Raw genomic sequence first — 26,516 nt, forward strand, 5'->3', positions numbered from 1 at the left:
AGTGAGTTGGGTTGTGAGATTGGAAGATTGAGTGCAAGTGAGCTAAATTCATTCTTGAGCACTTGAGTTTATCGGCAAGAAGTTCGTGAAGCATTTATTACTCTTGGAGGTGAAGCCTTCTAGCTGGTTAGGTGTTGCCCGGTGAGCTCCCGTGCTTGTGGTGAGCTACGGGAAAGTTTGTGAAGTCCTCGATTTCGTCTCTGTAAGGGAAGAAATCAAGAGTGAAAGCTAAGCTCAAGTGTGATCAAGTTTAGAGAGGAAAGTGGTTGAAAGAGACTTGACTCATTGGAGCTTCCTCAACGGAGATGTAGGATTTATGGTGTTGAATCCGAACTTCGGGAAACAAATCTTGTGTCTCCTCTCTTGTTCACTTTCATTTGAGTTCTTGCTTAATATTTGTGCATATTGCTCGATCTACTCATTTTTGTGTTTTTGATTGTAGGTCTTCGTGGATCTACTTGTAATCATCACTTGGAACACACGACATCACTTAGTTTGAGCTAGAACTCTTTAGGCGTACTTTAAATTCAGTTTTGAGCTCAGTTCTGTACAGAACCCGGAGAATCCAGATTTACCCAGAGGTTCCAAAACTGTACAACTCAGAGACTCCGGATTGACTCGGAGTATCCGGGCGAACAGTGTTTTCAGCCTCATGAACAGTGTTTCAACCTTTTTCAATTAGTGCTTTCTTATATATCTTTTGCTAGAATTTAGTAATTTTTGTCACCTTAGGATTATAACTTTCACATTTATTTAAGGTGATTGTGCACTAGTTGAGCCTAGCATATTTAGGTTTTTCACTTGTGAAAAATCCGTTAATTTATATTCCACTGCAAGTTTAGACCAACGGTAAAAGGAGATGAATTTTTATAAAAACGCCTATTCACCCCCCTCTATACAACATCATTGTCCTTTCAATGGCTAGTTTTGGCTGCTTGAGTATAAATATCCTCTCATCCCCTTCACTCAAAAAGTGCCGACCAAACTCGAGACAAGAGCATTGAAAGCCCTCTAGAGCTCTCCCCACTCACTTAAGTTTCAATTCTTGGAAGGATTTATGAGTATAGTGAGGGATTGCAAGTGTGAGAGCTAGTGAGCTTCATCTCCAATATTTGAGAACTTGGTTCATCGTCAAGACGTCGATATCGCATTTAATACTCTTGGAGCATGGAGCTTCTAGACGGTTAGTTATTGCTTGTGAACACCTAAGCTTGTGGTATGCCGCAAGAAAGTTTGTGAAGGCCTCTCCTTGCCTCTGTAAGGAAAGAGGATATTGAGTAAGCCCTGAGCTTGATCTTCGTGGTCGTTTGGTGAGAAAGAGGGTTAAAAGAGATCTGGCTCTTTGTGAGCTCCTCGACAGAGACGTATGATTATTGTATTCGAACTTCGAAAAAGAAATCACTTGTCTTCTTTGCTTACTTTTGTTGTTATTGTGTTCGCTATTGTGCTTGTTGACTTTTGGGCAAATTAGCCCGATCTACTTGTTGAAAAAGTTTGTGACTGTAGGTGCTTTTTGTGAAAAGGCTTAAATAAATTATTGGTGATTTGTGGTAACTCTTAGATTCAAGTAGATTTGTATAAGTATAGCTTAATATCAGTTTCAAGCTCTATGATCGAAATATTCGGGTTGAGTCTAGAACTTTCGGATAAGGCTGTAAGTTCCAGATTGAACTCGAAGGTTCCAGATTCTATTAAAGCCACTGCGAAGTTTTAATTTTTTAGGAATGTCTATTCACCCCTCTAGGAGATATCACGATCCTTCACATACTAAAAAATCTCCATCGAATACATTTGTCTATCTAGCAAAGTCAATTGTATAACCCTTAACTTAGATATTACATCATTTAACTCAGCATCATATGAACCATGTAAAGAGAAAGTATTTACAAATTTGACATAGCAATATTTCAGTTCAATACCATCCAATGACTTTAAAGCTATCGAGGTCAGTAAAAATTCAAATATATATTTAAATTCGTGGAGTTCTTCAAATCTATTTTTTCAATGAAATGTTTATAAAAAAATAATTAACTTCAAAAACCTTCTTAGCTTGTAAAAATAATTATCCATAATCAAATGCCAAAATCTAAACACTTATGATGTATGATATGGAAGGGGCTAGGGCAGTCACCCTACTTTCCCCATCTAGGGCCGTCCCCGGCCCCAATGAAACTAAAAAAATAATATGGTCACTGATATATCTCTACTATGAAAATACGTAGTGAATCTCGTACCAGGCAGGACGTTCTGTCTCAAATCCTGCAAACTACTTTTAAACTTCGCAGAAATTATCCATCTTATGCCACTAAATCTCTACTACTCCGCTTGCATGTATTTTACTCCCGAAAATCCCGCTCCCGCATTTCGCCTCTGACTCGCACGCCCGCCTGCCCAGCACGCTGCGCGCCATCCTCGTCAACCGCTTCCCACTGCGCTGACTGACATCGGCACACGAGCGAACCTAACAACCAGTATAACCTAGTAAAAATTAGATCACCAATCAGTGTCCAATTAACAGTGACCTTACCTCAGCACCTCCCCTTAGCAGCGAGAGTATCCTCGCTCGGAATCAGAGGGATGAACAGTATCATAATATTAGCGTTTTTGAACTGTTAGATCGGGAACGGATGCACTAGATTATCTGCTACAGTACCTCTATAAACAGTAGAATCGTCACGATATTTTTACTACAGTAAATAATGATAAGATATTATTCACTTATACTTATATTACTGTACATTTCGGTCACTTTGCGAAGACAAGTAAGAGGATCCTCCTCGCTCGCGGTCCTCACATGGCACGAGCCGCTTCCCTTAAAAAAAAAGTCGATTAAAAGCTCCCAGAAACGAAGAAAAAACGCCCGTAAATTACCAAACACGCGCAGCGACCGACCGACCGCCCGATCGGGCGTCTCCTCCCTCGAGGAAATCCACCGCGCCCTGGGCTTCCCAGATCTCGCCGGCGGCAGCGGCCGCGTGGGGCGATGGCGCTGAACATGAAGACGCTGACGCAGGCGCTGGCGAAAGCGTCGGCGGTGATCGAGAAGACGGTGACGACGACGGTGCAGGAAGTGACGGGCCCGCGGCCGCTGCAGGACTACGAGCTCCTCGACCAGGCCGGCTCGGGCGGGCCCGGGCTCGCGTGGCGGATCTACACGGCTCGGCCGCGGGAAGGCGCGCCGTCGGCGCCCTACCCTGTCGTCTCCGTCTGGGTGCTCGACAAGCGCGCGCTCGCCGAGGCGCGGGCGCGGGCGGGGCTCTCGAAGGCGGCAGAGGACGCCTTCCTCGACCTCGTCCGCGCCGACGCGGCGCGGCTCGTGCGCCTGCGGCACCCGGGCGTGCTCCACGTCGTGCAGGCGCTCGACGAGACCAAGGCCGCCATGGCCATGGCTACCGAGCCCGTCTTTGCGTCCGTAGCCAACGCGCTCGGGTGCCTCGATAACGTCGGCAAGGTCCCCAAGGAGCTCAAGGGCATGGTAAGGCCTTCTTATTTGATTCCTCGTGTGTATGTATGCTACTATCGCTTTGGTCCTTCGCAATTAATTTGCTACTAGGAAGGCTAAAGCTTGGGATGCTGATCTGATTGAAAGACAGTAGTAGTTTAGGCATGGTCGCTGCTTACCAGTTACTTTTTAATTGTTACTACTGTACTCATACCGGCTAGCTAGCACGTTAAGGTGATTAGTTTTGGTATGAGAGTGGAAAACTGGCAATTTTATCTATTTGAGCCATTATTTACCAACATATGCCATAGAATTACACACGTATGCTCTAAGAAGGTGCCACTCACATTTCTAACGCAACATTTGGCTGTCATATCCAGAAAATTCACCAAGTGGGGCCATTTGTACTTCTAGAAGTTTACAACAATCCTTTGTTCAAATATTTCATTCTTTAGTTGGGCCAATGTATCAAAGTTTCTAATGGTTTCTGGGCAGTTACACCATTATGTTGCTTCTAATGCACTGATTTGTAAAAATCTTGACGGTTTGTTTGATCTCATTCGTTACACAATTGTGGCTTTTGGTAGGACCGTAGAAGTGACCAGGATTATTTCTGATCGTGACGGTAGAATGTTAGGTTGTAGCGAATTTTCCATTCTGAATATTTAGTTTATCATGTTGCATTTCTTGGAGTTGGAGTTTGTCAGCTCATATCAGTGAAGTCAGAAATATTCTCAGTTCTATTGGGTGCTTGTGGAATTTATCTCACTTAGATTTCTGTCTCTGCAGTGGTGCATGATAATTGTTGAGACATCCAAAGCATGATCTTGTAATCATGTTTCTCAATTGTACTGTGGTTTGCTAATTTTTTATGCGTTTCAGGAAATGGGGCTACTGGAAATTAAACATGGATTGCTACAAGTTGCAGAGACATTGGATTTTCTTCATAGCAATGCCCATCTTGCCCATCGAGCTATATCACCCGAGGTTACAATACAACACCTTTCTTCTGCTTATAGTTTCTGCTTGTTTGTTTTCTGTTATTGAATAGATAATTGATATGCTCTGCCATGTGCCCATTACAGTCCTGTACACCTGTCATTTTATATTCCTTTTAGTGCACTCGTCCAACTATTCTGCTTTACCATGAAGTCCCCTTTGATGAATCTAAGGCCAAGTTCATAAATGTCATGCTGTTGTCTAGGCTAGCTGTGCATTATATCATGTAGTTTTTTACTTGCACTCAGTTGCTAAACAAACATGATTCTTCGCTGTGCACAAAATATTTCTCAAATTGGTTTTCCGCACTTTCCCCTTTATATGGAACTAATCAATGTATGTTTCTTTCTGCACTGATGGCTTGGTAGCACATGAAATCGAATATACCTGCAAGTGATTCTGCAGATTACCTTATTAATTTTTATTCTTTATTATCCTGCTCCTGCCTTGACTTTGGTGTGGCATGTTTGTTATTCATTATGCCAATATGTAAGTTCTACACAAATAAGCTTGACTCTTTTGCAGACCATCTTTATAACTTCAAGCGGATCTTGGAAGCTTGGTGGATTCGGTTTTGCTCTTTCTGTTGACCAATCCACAGGTGCTTTGACATCATCACAGCAATTCCATTATTCGGTTAGTAAGTACTTTACACTTAGTATGGCATTTTGGTGGTTTTTAATTTGCAGATTCGTTTTACCATTTTGGGTATACTGACTAATTTGTATCCTTCCTTTGGAGCTGTAACAGAAAGTCAGAAATATTCCAGTAGAACTTTGTAATGATTTTTTCTAGTCAAGTAGGTTCAGATTTGGCCTGTAGTTCTGCGTGACACATATTTCTCTGGCATAGAATTTCTTCTAGGCATGAATTTTTCTTTTCAATATTACTTGTTAAACGTATTCCACTAATGTTGTATATGGTGATCGCGCATAGCACAAATATTATTGCTGAACTTTGTAAAGGGTATATATGATGCAGACCACAGACCTGTCCTTAATTTTTATCACAATACTCCACAATTATGTTATTAGCCAACACTACCTGTGGTTTATAGAACCTGTTTTCTGAACCCTGCTTGTTTTAGCAGGTCAAAGCTTTGAATTGTCACCGTTTAATCTGCTTGGTTTCTTTTTAGGACTATGATGTTGAGGATACAGCTTTACCTCTTCAACCATCGTTGAATTACACTGCACCAGAATTGGTCCGAAGTGGAGATTCGAAAGTTGGCTCTGCTTGTGACATATTTAGTTTTGGATGCCTGGCTTACCACCTGATTGCTCGGAGACCCCTTCTGAACTGCCATAACAATGTTAGGATGGTATGTGTGGATTCTGGATGATAGCATTTACCCAAACAAAATTTTGTTCTTTTTGCGTCACTGGTCTGAAGTCTGAACTGCAGATTTTACACATTTTTTTCCTTTAGTCTGCAAGTGGACCATTTGTTCATATTGTATCTGCAGAACTTATGCTAATGTTTTCCCTATCCTTGCAGTACATGAACTCCTTGACGTATTTAACAAGTGAAGCCTTTTCTAATATTCCTGCTGATTTAGTTGCGGATTTGCAAAGGATGCTATCAATGGATGCAGTATCACGCCCTAGTGCTATGGCCTTCACAGGTGAGTATCACCTCCCTTTTCCTCATTTCAGGGTATATCTACGCAAAGGAGTTTTTGGGTATCCAATTTGTGAGGCAACTCACGAGCTTCTCTTATGGTTCCAGAAAATGCTTTTGAAATACTGTTTTTTTTTTGTCTGATAGGCTCTTCTTTCTTCCGGGATGATACGAGGCTGCGCGCTCTTCGTTTCCTTGACCATTTGCTTGTATGTATTTGTTATGTGTTTGGTTTATTTTCCTAGATAAGTTCAAAGGCTGCAAGTTTCATTTCTGTGCATATCAAGCGTGCATCTTTACAGTCTGAGAATCAGATCTGATCAGTTTATTTTAGTTATTCCTGCCAAGATAGCAGCAAGCGCATTGTCTGCTAGACTAGTATTTGTCTGTAAGAGACAACAAAACAATTTGGTAGCTAAAGATGGTTCTAGTTCTTAAGGCAAAATCCTTTTCAGGAGAGAGATAATATGCAGAAGACAGAGTTTTTGAAGGCATTATCAGATATGTGGAAGGATTTTGATTCCCGAGTTCTTCGATATAAAGTATGTTCAGTACTGCAGTTCTTTCTCTATTTTTTCCCAGTTAATGTTGTTTCTGATCTTATCTGTAATATGCCTATACAGTGTGTCGCTTCACAGAAGCTAGTGGGACCTGCATAGGGTCAATTGAATGGATAAATTATTTTTTCCCACCATTGTATGTAATAACTGAAGGAAACCATTTTTAAAATTTTCATTTCAATCCAGCATCCTGTGCTCAAATCTCCTCATTGCTATTAAGCTCCAATCCAGAGCAAATTGCTAATTTGGGTGAGTTCTTGTTATTTTGCTCAAAATGTCGTGAGACTGGCAACTACAGATTGTAGTATGGAAATGAAGGGAAAAAACGTGCACACCTTAATTTATTGATCTTCACTTCATATAAAAACTGAATAACTTCCTTTGTTGATCCATTCTAATATTGTTCTTTTGTTTTTTTCGGTGTGCCTTTGAATGCTTTACTATTTTAGTTGATACATTGGCTATTTTAAAGCTGACTCGCATTTTGCAACCAGGTTCTTCCACCTCTTTGTGCTGAGTTGCGCAACATGGTTATGCAGCCAATGATTTTACCCATGGTTCTGACAATAGCAGAATCTCAGGTCATTTTCGCTGTTTCTTATCTATATCCTTCTCTAATACAGGAAGTGAATTTCTTTCTTTGAAGAATAATATGAACTTACATCTTTCCTGAACAGGTTATTAGGTAATAGTTACGTGTTATGGTTCTGTAACATCACGTTTGCTGCTTATCTTGCTAGCACTTTCCATGTAAATATGCCTCTTACTGTAGTAAAGTCCTAATTACATTCTTGTTGTAAGATCCACAAATTTACCATCATGAATTATTTTATTCCATTATTTTGGTGATGGATGAGGTCACAAGGGACATACAAGGAGATATCCCTTGGTGTATGCTCTTTGCTGACATGTGGTGCTAGTTGACGAGAGTAAGATAGGGGTTAATAGGAAATTAGACTTGTAGAGATATACTTTAGAATCGAAAGGCTTTAAACTTAGTAGGACCAAAAACTAGTATATGAGGTGCGATTTCGGTACTACCAGGCATGAGGGAGAAGATGTTAGTCTTGGTGGAGAGGTGGTTTCCAAGAAGGATACCTTTTGATACTTGGGATCGATGCTACAACGGGATGGTGATATCGATGAAGATGTCGGTCATAGAATCAAAGCCGGATGGATGAAATGGCACCAAGCTTCTGGCATCCTCTGTGACAAAAAGTTGCTACAAAAGCTAAAAGGTAAGTTCTATAGGACGGCGATTCGACTCGTGATATTGTATAGCGCCGAATGTTGGCCAACTAAAAGGTGACATATCTAGTAGTTAAGTGTAGGAGAGATGCGTATGTTGCGATGAATTTGTGGCAATACAAGAAAGGATCGGATCCGAAATACTGATATACGTGATATGGTAGAGGTAGCGCTAATTGAAGAAAAGTTTGTTCAAGATCAGTTGAGATGGCTTGAACATATCAAACGGAGGACTCAGAGTCGCCTACATAGCAGGATACTAAGGCGCGCTGATAATATGAAGAGTGGCAGGGTCCAATCAAACCTAACATGAGAGGAGGTTGTAAAGAGAGACTTGAAAGAATGGAATATCCCTAAAGAACTATCTATGGATAGAAACGTGTGGAAGTTAGCAATCCACGTACTAGAATCATAACTTATGCATCAGTCTCCTTGTACCGTTATTATTTTTATTTTTTTACTATAACTAGTACCTTTATTTATTATTGTTTTATCATCATCTTTTTCATTGGATCTTGTGGGTTTTATCTCTAGCCTACCCCAACTTGCTTGGGACAAAGGATTTGTTGTTGTTGTATAATATCACAAATTTCGTTGGTATTCAGAGTTTTTGAAAGCAAACACATTTCATGCTGTTATGTGGTGATTTCTTTTATTCTAACAATTCTGAAAAAATGGTTACTTTCTGCTCAATTGCAGGACAAAGGTGACTTTGAGCTTTCAACGCTGCCTGCACTCGTTCCAGTGTTCACTTCAGCATCAGGCGAAACGCTTCTTTTGCTTGTTAAGCATGCCGATCTCATTATTAACAAGGTAACTGGGGTTATTTTATGGAATATCAACTGGTTCTGTTATTCCTTTGGGTTATTTTATATTGAGCAAAATGGTGGTCTTAACCCACAGGATCTTTGCTAACAAATAGTTTAGTAATTGGATCTTTTTCCTTTTTTTTCATTGGGCTTTGTGACAAAATTAAATTTGTTCTCGTGCAGGCCACACAGGAACATTTGATATCACACATTCTTCCAATGCTTGTACGAGCTTATGATGACACTGATCCCCGGCTACAGGAAGAAGTTCTGCGTCGAACAGTGCCACTGTCTCGTCAACTTGACACAAAGGTTAACCTCAATTATATTTGCTAAAAGGAAAATTGATCATTCAATTTATGTTTTGAATTAATCATTCAATTTTTTTCCTTTCCACCATTAGTAAAAAGATACTCCTTTTTTCTTAATTGATTGTTTGAATGATTTCTCACTTGCCGAATGATTTACAGCATATGAACAAAGCATGCACGTTATGTATCCATTCAATGATTTTCTTTTTCCCTTGCAGCTACTGAAACAGGCTGTGCTGCCACGTGTACATGGATTAGCTCTAAAGACTACAGTTGCCGCGGTATGCTCAGTGCATAATTTAGTCTCCTAAATTTTGCAATGTACTTATTATCTCTGATCATATGAACATGCACTAAAACATGGGAATAACATTAGCTAGGTTCTGTAAAATGAAAAACTGCTGTCTCATTTGTGTTCTAGCAGGTTCACACAAGAAGGGAAAAGGATAGGAACCACGTAACTTTGAATACATGGTTTTCTTATGTTATTATGAGCTTCTTCATGCAACTCTTTACTGGTCCTCTGTCTCCGATCTGCTCTTATACCAAACATCTTCTTATTGATTGCTAGTGGCCCTAATTTTAGTAATGCTGCATAACAGGTGCAGTAATAAATTAGTTGTTCTGGACATTTGTGTTTTCTTAATTAATATTAGCAATATATAGCATTAGAGATGTTTACTTGTTTAGTGATACTTCATCGACCACCTTAGTTCTAATTCATTCGTCTTGATCAAGATTGGTAAGCTCTCTGACATTTTACTGTTCTATCATTGTATTGCTCTTTTTTTCCTATCTACCTTTTTGCAAATATTTGCTGCTTTCTTGGGTAATCCTGCCTCACTTTCGGAATTCATCATCCTGTACTTTATATTGTCACATATTTTTATGTTACTTTCTTATGTTCTTAATTATTCACTGCAAACATAGGTGCGTGTAAATGCCTTGCGCTGTTTCGGAGATCTTGTGCCATCCTTGGACAAAGAAGGTATAGTGGAGATTTTGGTGACTATTCGACGTTGCACAGCTGTTGACCATTCTGCGCCAACTCTTATGTGCACACTTGGTGTTGCTAATGCAATCTATAAACAGGTTAGTACTTGATATATTTTTTTTTCTTACTCTTGCTGAATTATGAACAACCATTTTTCCATGCTAGTTGTGATACTTGGTTTAACTCTTTTGTCATTGATCCAGTGTGGTGTTGAGTTTGCCGCGGAACATGTGATTCCTCTCATCTTCCCGTTGCTCATAGCACATCAACTGAATGTACAACAATTTGCCAAGTATATGTTATTTGTCAAGGAAATCGCAAGGTATCATTTGTTATCCTGCATCACTCTCTCCATGTGTCAATCAATATATCTACTAAACTACTGCCTACTTCTACAGCAAGATTGAAGAGAAGCGTGGTGTGACTGTTACAGATAACGGGAATACAAAGGTGAAAGCGTCACCTTCATTGTCAAATGGGATTCATTCTGAACCAAAAATGTCAGGAGGCATGGGACAACCTGCACAAATACCAGCTGCAAAGAGCACCCCTGCATGGGATGAAGATTGGGGTTCTACTAAGAAAACCAGTGCTCCATCTCTCTCTATTGACTCTAGTGCGCAAACAAAGCAACCCTTGGCAGACCCTTTTGACTTCAATACAAAGCAATCCACGACACTCATTTTTGATTTCAGTACTCAAACAAAGCAGCAACCATCCATAGTCTCTCAGGTTACAGCAGCTACAAGTCCACCTGCACAACCACTTCAATCAATGCAATCCCTTGGATCCAGTTCAGGACCTCAAACTTCTGGTTCATGTGTTCCTGTTGACATTGAGTGGCCTCCTCGAAGAAGCTCATCATCCGACTTCAATGCTCCATTGTCTGTTAACAAGGAGAGTGATTCCGGAAGGCTGTCTAGTGATGGACTTGATGATATTGATCCTTTTGCCAATTGGCCCCCAAAACCTAGCAGTGCTACCAGCATTTCAGCAATCGAGCACCCGCCAAGCACAATTCAAAGTATTTCTGGATTGAGCTCAGGAAACATAGTGTCTGGTGGCAGCGGCAATTCTCTAGGGCAAATGAAAAGCAACCAAATGAGCTGGTCAGCAAAACCAAATACGACTAATCTAATGGGCATGAACTCAACTGGCAACTATTTGAACCAGGGCAACTCTGCTCTAGGGTTTGGAAACCCAACTGGAGGATTGAGTGCAGGTCTCTCCAATCCAAGTAGTTCCAGTGCAGGCCAGAGCATGATGCAACCAAAATCTGATTTTGGATCACTGTCTCTGTCGACGAATAATGCTGGCCCACCCAAACTTGCCCCTCCTCCATCTGCTGCTGTTGGAAGAGGGCGTGGTAGAAATCAAGGACAATCAGCACTCTCCCGAGCATCACGGCCCCCACATTCTAACATTTCATCAGGGCAACAGCCTATTCTAGATTTACTTTAGTAAGAGAGGATCGCCTGTTCTTTTCCTTTTGCAAATGTCAACGTGTACATTCAAACTTTTCTGTCTGGTGAGCATCGTGCTATTCTTGGACATGCCTGTGGCGAAAGCCTATTTTCTTGTCAGTTTGAAGCTGGATGGCTTTGGTGTTATAGTTCCGAAGAAGCTGCTTGGGAGCCATACTGAGGTTACATTTTCTCTTGCTTAGTTTTTTTTTATTATTTCGGCACTGAGGCCATCGTGTCAGGTTGGTGGGACAGAATAAATATTGTTGTGTATACCTCTGTCCAAACTCGGCTGTAGCTTGTAGAGCTCATGAATATAGTCGACATGTTTATCTGGGTTGTAAAGTTTTGAATGCTCAGAACGTACCGCCATGTCTAATGGGCCTTATAGATGGACCCAGCCTGTGTACTCCTACTCTATACCTCCCAACATCATGTAATTCGTTTATTCTGGACAGGCCATATTGTGTAGTCGTCCAAACTAATTAAGGCCTTTCTTCAATTCTGCCGAACAAGGTGTTGTCGATAAATCCATTCTTGTAATATATCACAGATGTTTAAAGTGAATATGCGTATTTGCACTTTGGCTTCACTGTTTGTAACTACGCCTGGTTTGAGTTGTTTTTATTTAACCTGATTTGAAGATCTATGATCATGCAGACAAACTATCATCGGCTGGACTCTTGTGTCAGATGAATTGCCAATCTCTGGTGTTGACCATGTACTGAATTGCCGCTGGCTACAGTGCTGTTACCCATGCATGCACTGGAGAGCACCGAGCATTTGAATTTGCTACAGCCTTCTGTACCACGCAGAGTGTATAATGCATTTCTGGTTGGACGGCACATGGCAGGAATATTTCTCAGTTCGATGAGCACCAGGAGATAAATGGCTCAGGAAAGTTAAAATATTTGAATGGCAAGCTGGCCTTCACCCACTGCAATAATACGTATCTCGGAAGTCAGAAGCATGCAGAGCCAGGAGAGAACAGCACACGATGATGGCCAGCCAGTTCTTGCCTCTCACTCATTACGTAGTAGTTCTGGATCATCAGTTGGTTTAATTTTCTTTTTACTTTTGCGCTAAGGAAACGGCCTGACCCAGAGGAACAAATCCTGTTTTCTTCCTTAACTTTTATTTTATCTGGCCGGGTTCTAACTCCTAGCTCCCATCAAATCTTGAGTTTATAGGTTAAAATAAAATAATTTAAATATTAATTTAAAATTAAAATAAAACAAAATAATTTTAGCTCTATAAATTTCTAAAGTTATATCTAGCTTCAGAAATCCTTAGAGTTAGAGCTTTATCAAACATACTCTTAATTAGGTGGGAGTAAATCTTTAATTTATTTTTTAATTTTTAGTTAACTTAATAACCAAAAAGTACAAAACTTACACCCTACGCAACAGCCAACGTGAGGCTGCACAGGGGACGGATGAATGGACGGATCCATCGAAAATACACTAGTGAAATGGCTTACAAGTGAATGGCCTTATCAGGGCCGAGGCCATTACCGGACATAGATGTACAGATCTACATTCAAAATTTTATAAATAAAATTTAGTATATGTAGTATCCTACAGCCACTAGGTTCCAACGGTCGGCACATGGCCCCTCACCCCTGACACCGAGCCCAATAATCCAACAGCCCATCGAATGGCCAAGCCCACGTCCGGCGCCCCACTGCTCCAGTGACCCAGCTAGAAGTAAAATCCATGACTCCATTCGACGGCTCCACCTACATGAGTTTTTTTAATATTTTTATATCTAATATTTAAATAAACAGACTTCTGACGGTAAGATTTGCGCAAATAGATGTCTACCGCTTTTTGAAAAGGCTGTAACCCTTTTAGAGGACGGTAAGGATAACACGGTGGCAGCGTCATTCCTTACCGCCCTGTCAGAGGGCGGGTAAGGCCCTCCCCGCGCCCGTACCGTACCTTACAGCCCTCTCAGTGGGCGGTGAGCCCCACCACTTAGAAATTTGTTTTTTAATTTAACTTTTGTATACGTCAATTTGAAAAATAGTGTATATTTATTCGATGAAAAATATTAGTTGTGTAAAAAGTGATCAAAACAGCATCACAGAGTAGTTACTTTTTAGAAATTTTGGATCAATTTAAATTTATCGATATTTGTTTATTTATTTGATGTAAAATTGTATGAATAATTTTTTAGTGACGTAATATTGGGAGGATACAAAATCTAATTTTTTGAACAATTGTAGTTATGAAGCACTATTAGCATAATATTTGGTACGGAGGTTACATATGGTGATAAATATTACATGGAACATTGGGTTTGTCATTGGTACACGAATGGACCCTAACCATAAAGACACGATGACAACGAACGTTGGCATGTACGGTATGCCTAAAGACCAACCTAATAGCGTGCCGCTGCTAATCCTAACATGACTTAGTGAGTGAAAATATGCCGGATTACAGCAGATGCTCTCTACTGAGTACACCTAGGATATTTATCCTTTCTCAAGGTATCGGGGCCACCCACCTTAGCGTGACGGGCCCTCTCCCGCTTTCTTGCCCTCTCTGCTTCGTGTGCTTGACCCGCGACGAGCTCCTGCGCTGCCTTCCTCATACGCTCCTCCTCCTACCGCTTCAGCCGTAGTTCCTCCTGCTGTTGCTCGTATTCCCGGTGTTCGTACGTTTCCCTCCTCCATCGTATGCTCATATTGACCCACCGCTTCTGGTCTTTATTTTGCTCTATGTCGAGCCATTCAATGAAGTCACGGATAGATGGAGGAGACTGGACAAATAAAATAAGATGTGAGATTAGTAAAATAGTGCATGAAATCGTATGGAACAAGATGTGTAAAGTGCCACATGACCGATCTATGTCGCTATACCGGTGGATACTCATACGGTCCATGTTGAAGCTTGTCGTATTGGTAGTTGGCACACATGAGGCCATATGTGTAGGAGATGTCCTAGGATTCGCGAAGCCTACAAAGGTCACCACAGAAGCATATCGGCGGTTCGACCCCCTGGGGAATGAAAATCCCCAATGTTTCTTAAGTGGGCTTGGTGGAGCTGAGGAAGATATTACAGTTGAGAGAGGTGAGGAATGAATGGTCTATCCATGGATGATGGTGAGATTATTTATGGTGCCTGGGGGCTGGTACATGGACTGAGTGCATGGGCTTGGCTGGGGGCTGGAGTATAGGATTTCCTATGAAAGATGGAAAAGTTATGGTATTGATGCTAGGCAAAGATTCCATGTGTCAAGATAGAGGTATTGTCATTTAATTTATGATTAAAGATCTACCGTGTGGTCAGTTCATGTCTACAGTCTACGTCAGGACAGAGGTGTTGTTATTTCATGGTTAAAGCTGAGTCGTGTGATCACTTCATGTCTAAAGCCAGACTCACGACAGAGGTGTCATGTGTTCACTTCGTGTATAAGTATCTTTGTAAGAAATGCTTTTTTAGCTCTGTCGTGAATGATTCATACAAAGCCAAGGACGAGGAATGAGTCAACATGTTAAAGAAATGCAACTAGCGTGCGGTCACGTGGGATTAAGAAATGCAGTAATGACATGGTAAGTAGACCATAGAAAGTAGACACATCTGAAAATGTAAGACTAGTTCGCGAATCAAAGATGCATCATGAAACAAACATGTAAGTTACATTACCAAAGGTAAAATCCTACTACTGTCTCCCTCGTTGCCGTCGGCCGTTCCCACCATCATGGTCCCGAAGCCGCTGCCGCTGGTTTGTCCTCACGTGGCCCCTAGAGTAGGTCAAGGCGTCCGGTGGACCAACCTACCTGGTAGGCCTAGTAGCGATCAAAGGTGTCGAGGCCTCCTCCTGGGTCTGCTGCGTTCGAAGTGGAGCACTGGGCAACTGGGACCGCGTGATGACGTCGTAGTTCGGTGTGGCCCCAAAGAAGTCCCTCATGAGGTCGAACGGGGGGGGGGGGGGGGTCTGACCGAGGCTCATCCTCCTGACTCGGGTATTACGACTGTGATGGTGCCGCCGTCATCCATGTATAATCACTCGAGGAGCCTGTGAACGGATGAATTTATTAGATACGGTAAATGTGCAAATGAATGTATTAGTATAAAATGCAATGTTATACTTGTATAGTATGCAAGTGCAGTAGTAGATGGCCAGGCGTGAGTGCCGAAGTAGGGCGTGAACGGTGGAGGTCCGAACGGTGGACGTGCGAATGGTTGAGGTGTAGATGAAGACGTCCTGGTTTCATCACCGTAGTAACCTGCGGAATATATTAGATATACTATTGAATATATTGAATGCGGCAGTGTATTGGCACCCATTACCTGAGAGGTCTGTGAGCGGTGAAGGTGTCAGCACTGTGCATGGTCTAGGTGTTAGCGTCGATAAGTATGTAGGTGCACCTAATATATTTTTTGAAATTAATGCATCAGTAACAAAAGAATATCGCTAACCGCTGTGCGTACGAAAAATGCGTACCTGTTGTGTCCAGGCCTGAAGGGTGTGGTCTAGGTGGCGGTGTGGATGTTGGTCCTGTGGAGGTCGTTGCACACCAGACCTCCTGGACAACTCTGCGTGGACCCCACTCGACCTGGAAGGAGTACCGGCGAAGTCTGCGGTGTATCGGCATGAGGTAAGCTTCAGGGCCTAAACGGTCTTGTCAAAAACCCGCTTGGCAAATCCCACTACTTCTATTGCACTAAGCTGCATCCCTTGCGTGAGGTGGTTCATGGTTCTAGTCGCGTCCCTATGAATATTGTATATGATATCGGCATGTTGAAACAAACATGAAATGAGAATTTCAGTTTATAGTGGTTCTTATAGGATTATATGATAAATAAACGAGATGTTAATTACACATACTGCTAATGCAGCATCCTCATCCCAATGGCCCGAGTAGGCCTCCGTAGTCGAAGCGACATGCTACTGGACAGTATCTGGGGTGTAGGTGACTCGTGTATGTGTACGCGGGATGTACCATCGTAGGTACTACTCGAAGCTCGGCTCAGTGAAAGGATGAGACTCCTCGACGACATCCTCAAGGGTATGGGCTCACACCGAGACGTATGGCACCAAGCGATCTGCCCAGAGGTTACCACCCGGTTGGCCCTTTCATGTATACCTGCAAGTCAACCACGTTAGATAGACTATAAATGAGATGAATGCTATAGATTATATATCTGATTTTAGTTACCTGTGAACATGTCTCGAAACCATGTGAACGTTGATGAGGGGGAAAGCCTGGAAGCGTCTGAATTGTCTCATCATGCGGTGGGGTAAGTACTCCTCAACGTAGATGTCGAAGACAAGCGGCTTCTTCGTAAGCCAATATTCCTCATCGCACCTACACAACGGAGACAGACCGACAGGCGCACAGGCTTGTATCAATAAGTGGTTGTAGGGGGTCCAGACCACATCCTCTGGACGCAGACGATCGAACTGCGACCTAAAAAGCTCATGCGCACTGTGGGCCTACTCGTGCGCCCAGTGCGGTTGTGGAGAAAAATAGTAAGAAATCAAAATTAAAACATGTGGCAAGTGAAGCATAGCTATATTTCATACGTACCCGATGTTGACACCACAACGAGCCCATGGTGGGCCCGTCCTCCACTGGTTCACCGTACAATTCCTCAGGGTACGGGGACTGATCCACAACGGGCCGACCAATCACGAATCGCTCATATGACCACAACTGCAGCAATAGTGGACACCAATCAAATGTGGGTTGTGGCTCCTTCTTCGTGCACGTGTTGCACAAGGCCCAATACGTCACCGCTAGGACAGCGGAGGCCTAGCTCAATTGGGGGACATCATAGGGCTCCATATCTGTGATCCACCTCACGTACGGAACAAGGGTCCTCAACACCAAGTGTCCTTGGCTGCTGGTGAACATAACCCAGCCGAAAAACCAAATCAGGTAGGCCTCCAAGTGCCTCGAGACTGAGTACACATCGGCGTCCGGGTGGATGTATGCAGGCTTGAAGTAATGCAAATGATGATGAGTAAAATATCTTTGAAATCGTAAAGTAAATGGGAAGGTAAATTGGAAGGTACCTAGAACCGGAGGATTCATTTCTTCGTGGGCCCTCGCGGATCGGATAGAAACTCAGGCACGTAGGCGGGCGTGTTATCTGTCTGCTGAATAGGGGCGAACCGCTGGTGCATGACGTTCATCCAGTCTGCATCCATGTCAACGACTCCAACGGCGGCTCCGGCGTAAGGTAAGCCTAACAGGTAGGCTACGTCCTACAACGTCAGAGCCATCTCGCCGCAGGGTAGGTGGAAAGTGTGGGTCTTGGGCCTCCACTGATTGACTAGTGCAGCGATCAGCGAGCGGTTGAAATAGAATCGCCTCGCCACTACCTTAGGGTTCTCTGTCGCTCGGGCCTCCACCAAACGACACAACGGTAGGGGTCAAGATGCTACCAACCTGAACTATTTGGAATATAAAGTGAATGTAAAGCATGCAATAAATAAATAAACCGGCACATATGTAGATAATAGCGATATACCGGTGCTTCCAATGATCATCGATCGTAAGTAGCTCCCCAGAGCCACGTGGTCGGAAAACTCCTAACTCTGTCTAGTGAACGGCAAACAAGAAGCTATGGTGCTTCTTATCCATTGCAAGGTCAAGAAGCTTAGGGGTCGGTGGATACGTCATATCTGCATCGAAACAGAATATAAATAATCTGTTACATGAAAATATACACACAGTTACGTGAACAACATATAACATACACGTACACAAAGTTACATGAACATATTACAACATATAGGTACACAATCAAATACAAATGTAAGGTTCAAATGCAACATACATATGTAAGGCAAAAACCTTACAAATATAACATCGAGATACGCTAAATATATTCACACTTGACCGTCGTCATGACCCCATCTACACACCAGGTGTATTTTTCGGACAATACCTGTATGTGTGACCTGTTTCATCGCACTTGTTGTATCGCTTCACCCTTGGACCTGCCTTGGATTCATCCATATCGTTTTGAATCTGCTGAGTTTGTCGACGTCCCGGTGTGTACTTCATCCTGTCAAAGTCTGGCACATAGATTCATGAGGGATCTGAATTACTTGTAAACGTATCAACAATGTCATAGCCATAAAGTAGTGAGAAACATATTATCTGGGTAGTATATTGTGCTCTCCACATACAGCTATGACGTGTGTACATAGCCTATGTAGCTTCTGGTATGTACAGATGCATGTTCTAATCCTAAGCATGCACTCTTGCACATGGCACTCACGTCTACCACCCCTACGACCCTTATCACGGCACAAGACACTAAACTGGTGCTTCGCAGTTCCCTCCTAATTGGCGCGGTGCATATGTGCCTTCTTTGTGGCCTTCTCTATATACTCACATAGCAACGATCCATACAGTATACGGTTATCTTACATTGCATTTGAAGCAGCTGCGTAGCGATCAATGAAATATCTGCAAGTCCCATGCATAATACCTTCAACAATTCCAACAAGTGGGAGGGATCTCATACCCCGCATGACCAGTTGTAGATCTCAGCAAAATTAGTTGTCATTATCCCATACCTTGTCCCTCCAATGTTATACATTGATGCCCATTTCTCTCTTGGCTCATTTTGTATCTACTGAGAAAAAATCCTAACAATTGACATTGACTTCCTTACTATCTGGGGAGTATCTGTTGGGATGGGTACAAAAGCAATCGAGTCATTTCATGTGTCTCCTAGCTTAGCTGTCTGCTTCGTAGTTAGTTCGTCTAGTCTTGCCCATAGGGTGTTGAACTTTCTCTGCTAGTTTTGGCTGCATAATTTCTTAAAAAGATTCATCAAGTCCTTGCTTTTAAATTGTCTATAAAAGTTTGCACCTATATGCCTCATGCACCACCTGCTCTTCAAGTCAGGCCACTTTGCTCTTACACACCATCGAACACTGCCCTATTGTGTATCCAGCAAAGCCTGTAATAGCCCTGCATGTCTATCATGAATCAAACATACATCAGGCCGGTCCAGAATAATAACATGCTTCACCCGCGCAAGGAACCAATACTAGCTCTCCCTGTTCTCACTCTCCATGAAGGCAAACCCCAGAGGCAGGACTTGGTCTACCGCAATTACAGACAATATCTGTCCTTTATATTTCCCAGTGAGTAACGTCCCGTTGAAGCAAATGATGGGTCGACATTGTCTAAATGCCTTGATGGTTGTTGCAAATGCAAATAAAGCACGCTGCAATACTCGCTTCCCGCTATACTTCACATCAGTCGAGGGGTAATGCTTGATGTCAAAGTAACTTCCAAGGTTTCTTGCACATATTGTGGCTAGTTAACGTGGTAGGTTGTCATATGAATCTTCGTATGTCCCAAACCTCATCTCAATAGCCTTTTGTTTCACCTTCCATGCCTTGGCATAGTTTATTGTGTACTGGAACATTTTCTCAATAGCACAGATTATTGATCATGTCTCATAATTTAGGTTGTCCACAATCTCTCTGTACATAACAATGTCAACAAAAGCAGATGACAGGTTCCGTTGAGAGAACTATATTTTCTCAATGTGATAGTTATGCTCCCTAACTATTGAGCACTCCCAGTAGTCAACCCACTTCCCCCGTGCACCCACCACGGACAATCAGGCACCAAACACTTGACGTCGTACTCCCTTTTGCTCGACTTCACAACCTTGAACTGCATCCGAAGAGACATCGACCAGAATTTCACTGCATCAATAATAGTCTCCTTACTAAGGTACATAGCACCCTGGGACACCTCATTCTCATAATATTCCTATGGTGTCAGATGAGCCTCACTGACCACTAGCTTTGAAAATTCCTGATTCTTCCACTCTGCAGGAACATGAGCATTTCCCTCCTCGTCGGATGAATCCTCATCGGCAATGGCTTCCTCCAGCTCTTGATCTTCCATCTCCATCTCTTCAATTATGCTAGAGATGTGCTCCCTCACATCGTCTACACCCCTCGGTTGCATCGCACGCACATCCCCAACATCTTGTTTGTCCCCCACAGTTGTTGGGTCTGCTTCATCCACCACTGTCTGACTTGTTCCTGCTACTGCTTCCATAATGTTTATCTCTGTTGGAACCTTCTGGTACGCCTCAACTAGCAGCACAAGAGGGAGACTATATTCACATGATATATCTACATACTGCCTCCAAGTAGATGTCACATTAATCGAGACGAGCTCCCCAAAGTACCCCCGAGTAGCACGACTTAGCACAGCTCTCAGCTTAAGCTCATGTTGCTGGGGATCTAGTTGAAAATGACGTATCAGCCACTTACATACGCCCACTATAGTCCTCTCATTAGCTCTACTAAGTCCCTTAACGACATGCTGAAATCCAGACGAGATCTACACCGCTAGGACCATAACTAATTTGACTTTCACCATAATATATCTGAAAATATAATTTATCGGACATCCCTGGAAACATCCGAAAATATATCCAATGTTAATACCGAAAAACTGTACTTCTAGTTATCAAAACTCTAACAAAACTATCGACACCGATGATCACCTAACAATACGTTTATTTAATATTGCTCCTAAGCAAACTAACCAATTTAAACTAATTAACCATCCATCTATTTAATAAAGTTTCTAATTAGCTATAATTATTACTTACATCATTATTTTGTAAAATCTAAATAATCGAAACTAGGCAAAAATCCAAAATTAGGCAACATATATGAGTGTATTTGCCGAAATAGATATCATATAGTCGTATTTACTAATTTAGCATCTGTATTTGGCACACGGTATACCAAAAATCTATTTTCGGTACACGGTGTACCGAAAAAGTCATTTTTGGCACACCATGTGCTGAATACGGCACTGTTGCCCATATTCGGCATACCATGTGCCAAAAATCACCTGTATTCGGCACACGGTGTGCCGAATACGGGCAACAGTGCCATATTCAGCACATAGTGTGCCGAATATGACTATTTCCTGACAAAATTGTTGCTTTTTTTTTTGCGCGTGTTGTTATTTTATGTAATTACCAAATATGGTCGTGGATGGCTACGGTTTGATTCTGTCATTTGATATTGGCATGTTGTTATTTCATGTAATTGGTAACTTTCAACTAAATTTGAAATTATTTGCTAATTTAACTGTCATTTGATGCCGGTGTGTTGGCACTTCATGTAACTGGCAAATTTCAACAAAATTTAAAATTATTTGCCGATGTGTTGTCATTTCATGTAATTGCCAACTTCCAACAAAATTTGAAATTATTTGCTAATTTAATTGTACATTTCAAAATTCGTAATTCACCATGCATGTAGTCTCTAAGGCGGTGGGCAGCCTTAACACTTAGGTATGTTTGAACATGCACAACATTCACCCTTGTATCATTGATCGTCTCAAGATGGCGGTGGAAAGTGACGACATAAATTAGCGAAAGAATGCCAATTGTGCCAGTCAAGGCTATCAAGGTAAGATGTTTGTCGCCTCCGAGGTGGTGGTTGGAAGTTGTGAGGACGGGTACAAGCAAATCCAACATCATCTTCACGATCATCAGTGTCCTCCGGAGATGGAGGCCTCGGAGGAAGGGGTCGAGGTGGCATGAAATTATCGTCATCGTCGTCATCTTGAGCTATCACAGTAGGAGCACGTACTATTTCGTTGTTGGTTGGATACCATGTCGATGTGGTGTGTGAACATCCTCTTGTAGTGTTCGTTGAACCTTCTCCTGTATGGCTGCTGGAACGTCGAGGCATTGGTGGGATGAAATCATCGTCCTCATCGGCCTTGTCATTTTCAGGTAGAATAGTAAAGGGCGCCCTTGTACCCCTTAGGTTCCCTGATCTTCATCGTCTTCTACGCAAACTAGGCATCACACCCCCGTCGAAGAGCATATGCATCACTAAGAAGTGTGGGATTTCTTTGTTGATCAATCATGCGTCTTCCGGGAATGCCTAATGTAGAAGAGGAGCATTTGAATCAATGACAATAAGATAAGTAGGGTGACCAAATAGAAAATGATGAACATGTATGTGGGATGCATACTGGTCGGGCAACATCGTCATCCTTCTTTACCTCATAAAGAAACCTAGTATAGAAGGATGGTCGGCTTGTCGCACACCCTGAGGTATATTTGGTGGCACTCGTGCAAGAGGGTCCTAAGGTCGTCGGTTGTTACATGTAGGAGCGGAGCGGTCAACGCAGAACAGGGTGGTCTTGCATGCAATTTGGACACAGCTTGGATTAGGTTGCTCTCCTTGAAGGGATTATCCTTCCCTCCACGCACAACCTACAAAGAGGCATTTAGTGCTATATCGATCGTTGTAGGTGTCCATGGATAGCCTGTACTAGAATATCCCGTCATATATGTATTGATCTTTGACTGTAACGTTCTTGCTCTGAAACGAAGCACGGATCTCTGATTATTTAATAAAAATTAAACAGGTATTAAATATCATAATTAATATGTACAAATGCTTAATAAGTATCTCATAAATGAAGTTATGTGTCCTAAATATTTGACAAATATTATGTAAATTAAATATAATTACTTTAACACTATAGTGCATAAGATATAGTACCGATGACTACATAATATAGTGAATAACACATGTGTCATTAACAAGTGCAAGTACACCAAACAACTGCATTGGCTCATCAACAACGACGACACCGCACGCAATCCACAGGAGTGTAAGCGTCTGGCGGGTGTGTGGCCCTCATCCTAGTGGCCTACGCTAGCCCATTCCACGTGTGCCCTTGCTCGTCATCATCATCGCTGTGCCATGTTGCACCTCCACCGAACGTATATCCATAACCGCTAACTCGGCCCTGCATGTACCATGATGTAGGATCCTCATACGAAAGTGTGGATGCCAGTAGTACGTGCTCCGATGGAGTCTGCATCGCCGAAGTCTCACTATGCTGGTACAATTATGAACCCCCAGGTGCATCAGGATATTGGGGGTACTGGCCTCTTAGGAGCTCGGTGAAGCTGCCCGCTTGCAATGCATCAGCCCAGTCAAAATCTTGCGTGCCGCTCCAGGTTGGCATCTGCTATATGCAGTCAATGACGTCCTCGTGATGAGTTGATACTACTAGTGGAGGTGTCAGCGTAGTCTGAAGAGGTTGTGTCTACTGAGGGGGGCTGTGAACCCAGTGTACACTGCTCGGTATCAGAGCCTCCATGAACTCCTCGGCTTCAGCACCAGAACATGGCACATGATGGACCGCAGACGAAGGTGCCTCCCGTGATTGTGCCTCATGGGCACTGGACAAGCGCTTGCTGTGGGAGGCACATGATGGGTCCATGGCTGGTACGTCGTACCCCCTCGAACGCGGGGCACAACCACCTAGACCATGTAATGCGGACAACAAGCGAGACCCTCTCATCCTCATGTAGTCCCAGAGAGGGTTCCGATCCCTTCGCGTTGATGACCCACTTGCTTCCCCACATGCTTGCTCCGTCTGCGTATGCATTTCGTACCCCGCTTCGGTCTGTATTTGATGCGGTTCATGTTAGTAATACGAATGTGTAACTAATGAAAATCGTTAGAAGTACAGCATCAATTACCACAATATGAAGAAGATGAGCACAATCCTCGGGGAAGGGTCTGGGGGCCAATGGTACTAGTCCGCTGAGTAAGGTGACACGTTTGCTGGAACGGTACCACATAAGGTACTCCTAGTACGTGTCGTCGTCATACTATCCTGCAGGAACGATGACACCCATTGCGACTGACTTCGTCCACCTGTTTATGTGCTCCACATTAATCGCACACCAATCATGCATGCCTGCGTTCCTCTATGCGCTCCTCCTGTACGTGACCTAAATAGTTATAATTTCTTAACATGAATCACCTAACATAATAATGGTACGCATAGTAACACACTTCCTCGTGCGCCCGACCAGCATCTCGTGGGGGAGGTACTGGCACCAACTGTTGGTGACCAAACTACCTCTGTACACGCTTAGAAGAATATACTTCCACATTGTTCATGTACAACAAGAAGCATCTGATCATCTATATGTCTGAGTCACACAAACAAGAGGATGCGATGAGGTCTCCAATCGCAATTTCGGCCACTCATTCCATACACCATGGATCCCACTCCACGAGATCAACGCTGAGGACGTCCAGGTCATTGATCACACAGGAGTAGTTACCATGGTATTGCTGGTGAGTCCATCTTAGCCTGACATGAATCCACCGATACCACATCGTAGGCCTCATGTCATCTGCAATGCCATTGGAGATGGGGATTGGATAGTAGCTCTTGCTCACCCACGGTGGACAAACTGGGAGGTACTCCCAGCTCCATAGCTGTAAAAGGTGTAGGCAGCATGAAATAGAGCCCGTCTTCTTTGACCACTGGGTTGCGGCACACAATCCTTTGTACGTAGTAGCCAACACAGTAGATCCTTAATTGTAAGATGTCAGCTCGTAAGGACGTAACGCGAGCTGACCTGCTAACCATACAATATGAGGAAGTACATAATCGTCTGTCGTGTTGCAAAACATGATGCTTCCCAACATGATGTACAAGTACATCTCGTAATGCTGCATAATTGTAGCCTCGTCCGCATCCGGTGGGCATGGACTGAACTATGGTAGCCCATGAATCCATGATATGGAGAGCCCAACATCCTTCATGTCATATTGCACACCAAACCTACAAGATGCAGAGACTCAATGAAGCATGAATAACACTAGAACATATGAAGTGCATTACATAATAAATAATTACCTAGCTTGAATATAACTCTTCCACTGCCCCTTTGCTGGTCACGAAAGTACTAACAGGGTGCCCCTGGTCGGCAGCCCGGTCAGCATGGCCACATCCCACAAAGTTATGGCTATCTCTCCAAAAGGGAAGTGGAATGTGTGCGTCTCAGGACGTCAGCGATTGACGAGACCTGTGAGTAGTGACACCTCAATCGTCTGGAGGGGAGTCCTGCCACTACCCTCCATGGGAGCTCCAGCCATCACGAGAGCGAACGGTAGTAGTCCTGCCCGTGCGAGTGGCTTGTGGAATCGAGGGTCTAACTCCTTATTCATGCGCACACTCCTGGAATGCAATAGAACCAACTGCAGAGGTCTCCAATACATTTATTGAGTAAGTACCAAGTTATTGGGGTAATTGAATATCACGTATTATCGTTGTACCTATTGCCCTATGAAAATCATCCTTTCCTTGTGGTTCTCGTCGTACCGTAGCTGAAGAAGCTCGGGAAGATGAGCGTGAGCCATGCCAATGATTTCAAGCCTCATGGTTCAATAAAAAAAATAACGTAAGACAGCAGCTATTGGCCTAGGTACCTTATCCCAGAGCACGACGCACGGATCCTGGAAAGCCTAGAGCCATAAGGTTGCAAGGTAACATGGATGCAGTAGATGCTGTTGATGGCCTACGTAAGTACAAAATAGTCAGCCGTTCTGTAGAATATGAGCTCAATGATAGCACACAACGGGAGACCGTGTACACCTTTTAGGACATTGTTGAACACCTCCGCTATGTTCGTTGTCATGATTGTATACCTAACATGAGAGATAACAATTTTAGATGGGATATTTGCATAACCAAGAGTGAAATACGATCATTGAAATGCTATGTCCCAACCTGGCACCGTGAGTGTCATGGATTATGGCCCAATGCTCCGCCGGCTTTCCCGCTATCCACTGGCTAAACGTAGTACGTGAACGGCTGATGATGGTTCGGCCCCTCACCATTGGCGTCCGCAGATGGTCCTCCTATGCTTCTTGCTCTACCATCATCTTGCGAGTGGTCTCATTTAACTCTTGCCATATCTCGTTGAACTTCGCCTGCTAGTTCTGAAGCCATAACCCTTTGAACATCTTTACAAGACCCTTGTTGTGGTACCTTGAGTACAGGTTTGCACCCAAGTGTCGCATGCACCACCTTCTCTCTACATCAGGCCATGCAATGAAGTAGTTTGTGCTATCATGCAGCACGTCCAACGCATGTAAGAGACCCTTGTTACAGTCTGAGATGATGCAAACTTGTTCCCTATTACCAACGGCACGTATCCTCACCAAGGTGAGGAACCACAACCAACTATCATTGTTCTCACTCTCAACCATTGCAAAC

At 43.0% G+C, this 26,516-nt stretch overlaps 1 protein-coding gene across 1 annotated transcript; it reads left to right on the top strand.

The window, feature by feature from the left end:
• Nucleotides 1-2,835: 2,835 nt before the first annotated feature.
• Nucleotides 2,836-12,038, top strand: LOC133915810 (SCY1-like protein 2 A). Its single transcript, XM_062359139.1, has 14 exons — nt 2,836-3,475; nt 4,325-4,429; nt 4,967-5,077; nt 5,580-5,762; nt 5,939-6,065; nt 6,209-6,270; nt 6,517-6,603; nt 7,116-7,202; nt 8,569-8,682; nt 8,862-8,990; nt 9,208-9,270; nt 9,920-10,081; nt 10,187-10,305; nt 10,382-12,038. The coding sequence occupies exons 1-14, from the start codon at nt 2,984-2,986 to the stop codon at nt 11,442-11,444; spliced, it is 2,904 nt and encodes a 967-aa protein (XP_062215123.1). The 5' UTR covers nt 2,836-2,983; the 3' UTR covers nt 11,445-12,038.
• The last annotated feature ends 14,478 nt before the right edge of the window (nt 12,039-26,516 follow it).

The sequence above is a fragment of the Phragmites australis genome, chromosome 1, assembly GCF_958298935.1.
Source record: "Phragmites australis chromosome 1, lpPhrAust1.1, whole genome shotgun sequence".
Lineage (NCBI taxonomy): Eukaryota > Viridiplantae > Streptophyta > Magnoliopsida > Poales > Poaceae > Phragmites > Phragmites australis.

What these genes read in the sequence shown, in the direction of transcription:
- LOC133915810 (XM_062359139.1), top strand. Translation starts at nt 2,984, where the DNA reads ATGGCGCTGAACATGAAGACGCTGACGCAGGCGCTGGCGAAAGCGTCG. An exon ending in TAGTGCTATGGCCTTCACAG is followed by an intron (nt 6,066 to 6,208) that starts GTGAGTATCACC and finishes TTTGTCTGATAG; the next exon opens with GCTCTTCTTTCTTCCGGGAT. An exon ending in TTTGTCAAGGAAATCGCAAG is followed by an intron (nt 10,306 to 10,381) that starts GTATCATTTGTT and finishes CTACTTCTACAG; the next exon opens with CAAGATTGAAGAGAAGCGTG.